The sequence below is a fragment of the Apteryx rowi genome, unplaced genomic scaffold (assembly GCF_003343035.1).
Source record: "Apteryx rowi isolate R43461 unplaced genomic scaffold, aptRow1 scaffold_371, whole genome shotgun sequence".
Classification (NCBI taxonomy): domain Eukaryota; kingdom Metazoa; phylum Chordata; class Aves; order Apterygiformes; family Apterygidae; genus Apteryx; species Apteryx rowi.
In genome coordinates, this window is record NW_020450208.1 from 226,947 (window position 1) to 230,057 (window position 3,111).

At 52.6% G+C, this 3,111-nt stretch overlaps 1 protein-coding gene across 1 annotated transcript in view; it reads right to left on the reverse strand.

Moving 5' to 3' along the window:
• The window catches only part of PGRMC2 (progesterone receptor membrane component 2), a 12,283-nt gene extending 11,900 nt beyond the window's left edge, over positions 1-383 (reverse strand). The window contains exon 1 of the mRNA XM_026073628.1: positions 2-383. Within this exon, the coding sequence (XP_025929413.1) occupies positions 2-368 (367 nt within the window). The 5' untranslated portion in view covers positions 369-383. The remainder of the gene's footprint in view (position 1) is intronic.
• Between the last annotated feature and the right edge of the window lie 2,728 nt (positions 384-3,111).

The window sequence follows — 3,111 nt, forward strand, 5'->3', positions numbered from 1 at the left end:
CCGGGCCCGTAGAACTTGCTGCCTTTGGTCACGTCGAAGACTTTGCCGTTGACAGCCAGCAGGATGCGGGGGTTGTGCGCCCCGTCAAACTCGCGCAGCTGCTCCAGGGAGAAATCCCGCCGCTTCATCCGCGGCAGAGCGGCGGCCTGGCTCTGCTGGGCCGCGCCCCCCGGCCCGCTCCGCTTGCCCCAGCGCAGGTAGAGCCGGTAGGCCGCCAGCAGCACCAGCGCCAGCAGCCCCACGTTCAGCAGCATCTCGCCGGCCGCTGCCGCCGCCCCCGCCGCGCCGGCCGGCGGCTCCCCCGCGCCCCCCTCCCCGAGGCTGCCGCTCCCCTCAGTCCTTAGCTTCCCATCCCCATCGTCCGCCATCACTGCCAGGCCAGCGCCTGCCCGAGCGCCGGCTCCGCCCAGCCGGGGCCGCGGGGAGACGCCAGGCGGCGGGACGCGCTCCGCCCGCCGCCGCCGCTCCCCGCTCCCCATAGGGCCCGCGCGAGGAGACACCGCCCCCGGCCGGCTCGCGCCCCGCCGGCGAATTGGGAGCGGACACACCCCGCCGCCCCAACGGCCCTCCGCTCGCGAGAGGCGCCGCGGCCGCGAGCGCGCGCGCCGCCTGTCCCCCTCTTCTCCCCCCCGCCCTCCGCGCGGCGTTGGCGGTTGAGGGCKGGGGGTCCCCGCGCGGCGTAACCGCCGCACCGGGCGCCCAACGGTCGAGGCAGGTGGCGCGAGCCTCGTGGCCCGCAGCAGCCCCTCCCCCCCCCGCGCGGCAGGGCGCCCGTCAGGAGCGGGTGCTGCCGCCCGCGATAATAAGAGCGGAGCGCGCAGGGGAGACGGCGCGGCGCGGCGCGGCGCTGGGGGTGCCGGGGCTCGGCGCGGCGCGGCGCGGCGCGGCGGCTGGCAGCCCCTGAGGGCAGCGGGGGAGCTTTGCCGCCGCTGTGCCCCTTGCCGCGGGGGAAGGGGTCGAAGGCCGGCGGTGCTGGCCAGCGCGGTACCGCCACGTTGTGCGGTGCCCGTTCAGCGGTTGCTGAGCAAGTGACACGTCTGCCCAGAGCTTTGTGCAATGGCCAGGGTTTGCTCCCGAAAGCGGTCTGTTTGAGTGAGCGCAGGTGTGCCCGAGATGACACAGCAGCCAGGCTTGGAGGGAAAGCTTTGGAGGTAGCTCAAGGATCTCCTTGGCGTGCTCCGCTGCCTGGGGTAAATATGCCCTTCCATTTTTTTGCTGCCAGAAAACGTGATGATTGCTAACAGCAGGCTAAGCCACTAGTCACTCTTTGTGCTGTAAAATTCGGCCGTGACAGCACATAGGTGGCGTTTTATTTTAGTATATCTTGTTAAGTACAACCCATGCTCAGGAATGAGCTTGCTTAGTTATGTCATGATAAGGACTACAAAAGCTTTATGATTTTCAAGGAGACAGTGCATTTAAGTCCTCTCAATAAGAGCATGTCTTTATCTACAGAGAAAACAAAGRCTTGGGCAGCATTTAGCACTTCTGTTCCTCTTGTCTTGTGAATGTATTCCCAGGAAAAAAACAGGCTGTCTCATCAGATGAACAGCCACTCTACAATTGTATAACTGGCCCTAGAGAACATAAGGAGCCTCAGTCACTCTCGTTAGGGTTGGAACATGATACAGGGAGTACTTTGGACCTGATGAACGTTATTGCTGCACACAACTATGTGGTGTTGAAGCATCCCTTCCTAATAACATCAGCCTTTAGAAATACTTCACAATTTCACAACTCAGTCATGGAAGCTGGAAAATACCAATGTCTTCACAAAGGCAGGTGGACAACACAAGAAACTCAACCTAGTAGAAAATAGCACCAATAATGCTTAGCATTTACATAACTTTGCATTTTTCAACACCCTGTATAATTAGTTATTTAATCTACCGTCTGAGCTAGTTTAGTAATGACTACCTCTGTGAGGAAACAGGATGAAGTTCTTGCCAGTAGAAGTCCTACAATTAAAATATTATTTCTCTTCCTCCTAACTTTGTTTATCTTGCAAGTAGGCTATATTTAAGAGATGTATAAGTAAACTCTCCAGTATTAAGAAAGTCTATCTCAACAAGTCACAGCTTGTTTGTAGTTAGCAATGGTTTTTATCAGAATTGTAAAATGTTTGGACCGTCTGGGCACAACTACAGTGCAGGTCAGAAGAAGGTGCAGTTGCACTTTTACCTCTGGATTTCCTACCTTCATGAATTCAAATTAGAATTTCCACAGTACTTTACTCTGTTCTCTTAATTTCCTTTTTATTTTAAAGATGCAGTTTAGAAAACAAAAACAAGTAGTAAGATGTGAAGTACTTTTACCCAGATCTCCTACCAAGATCTTACCTCCAAATTCATATTGACTGGTTAGATTATTCTAGACGTCTCTTTGAAAGCGTATCGTTTCCCACTGCATTAAAGTGGTGTTATACTGTATTCTGAAAGGATTTTTTTCAGAAATTGGTGTGGTTACCATAAACAATTTATTTAGCCTTGATCTGTCTGTTCTGACTGCCCCCTTAGAGATTGTATTAATGCTGCCTGGGCTTGACTAAAATACTTCAATTTACTTCTGTGAGCTTTGGATCAAGTGCAGCAAAACAGTGGCTCTTGTTGATCCTCAGATGGGAGCTGGAAACCAAGAGGAGCTCCAGGAATCCACCCTAAGGAAATGAAATAATTTGAAAGACCAGGTTTAAAAGACTTACTTGAAACAAATACTAGAAAGTAACCAAATCAATTAGAAATAATTAATGCAAATAGAATATGTAATTAGAAATTTTCTACTCCAAATAACTTTGCAGAAAGAAATCTTAACACTGAAAGTGCGTGGGTTCCAAATCGGAGAAAAACTAGCTGGTTGGCATCCTGTTAGCGGCATGCCCTACCCAAGTCCGGATATGAAGTGCCAAGAAAGTTAAAGTCTCAGTGCATCTGCAGGGACCTTCAGTGCCAAAAGAATGGTGTTTCAAGACAGAGGCACTTTTATTGTCTGGTCACAAGTATAAATCGGTGCTGACGCAAATACAGCACGCAAATGTTGTCTTCCTGTCTTAGGGCAAGCCAGTTTTAACTTCAATCAAATTTTGTTACCCAGCTGTTTGTTTTAACTGCCAGG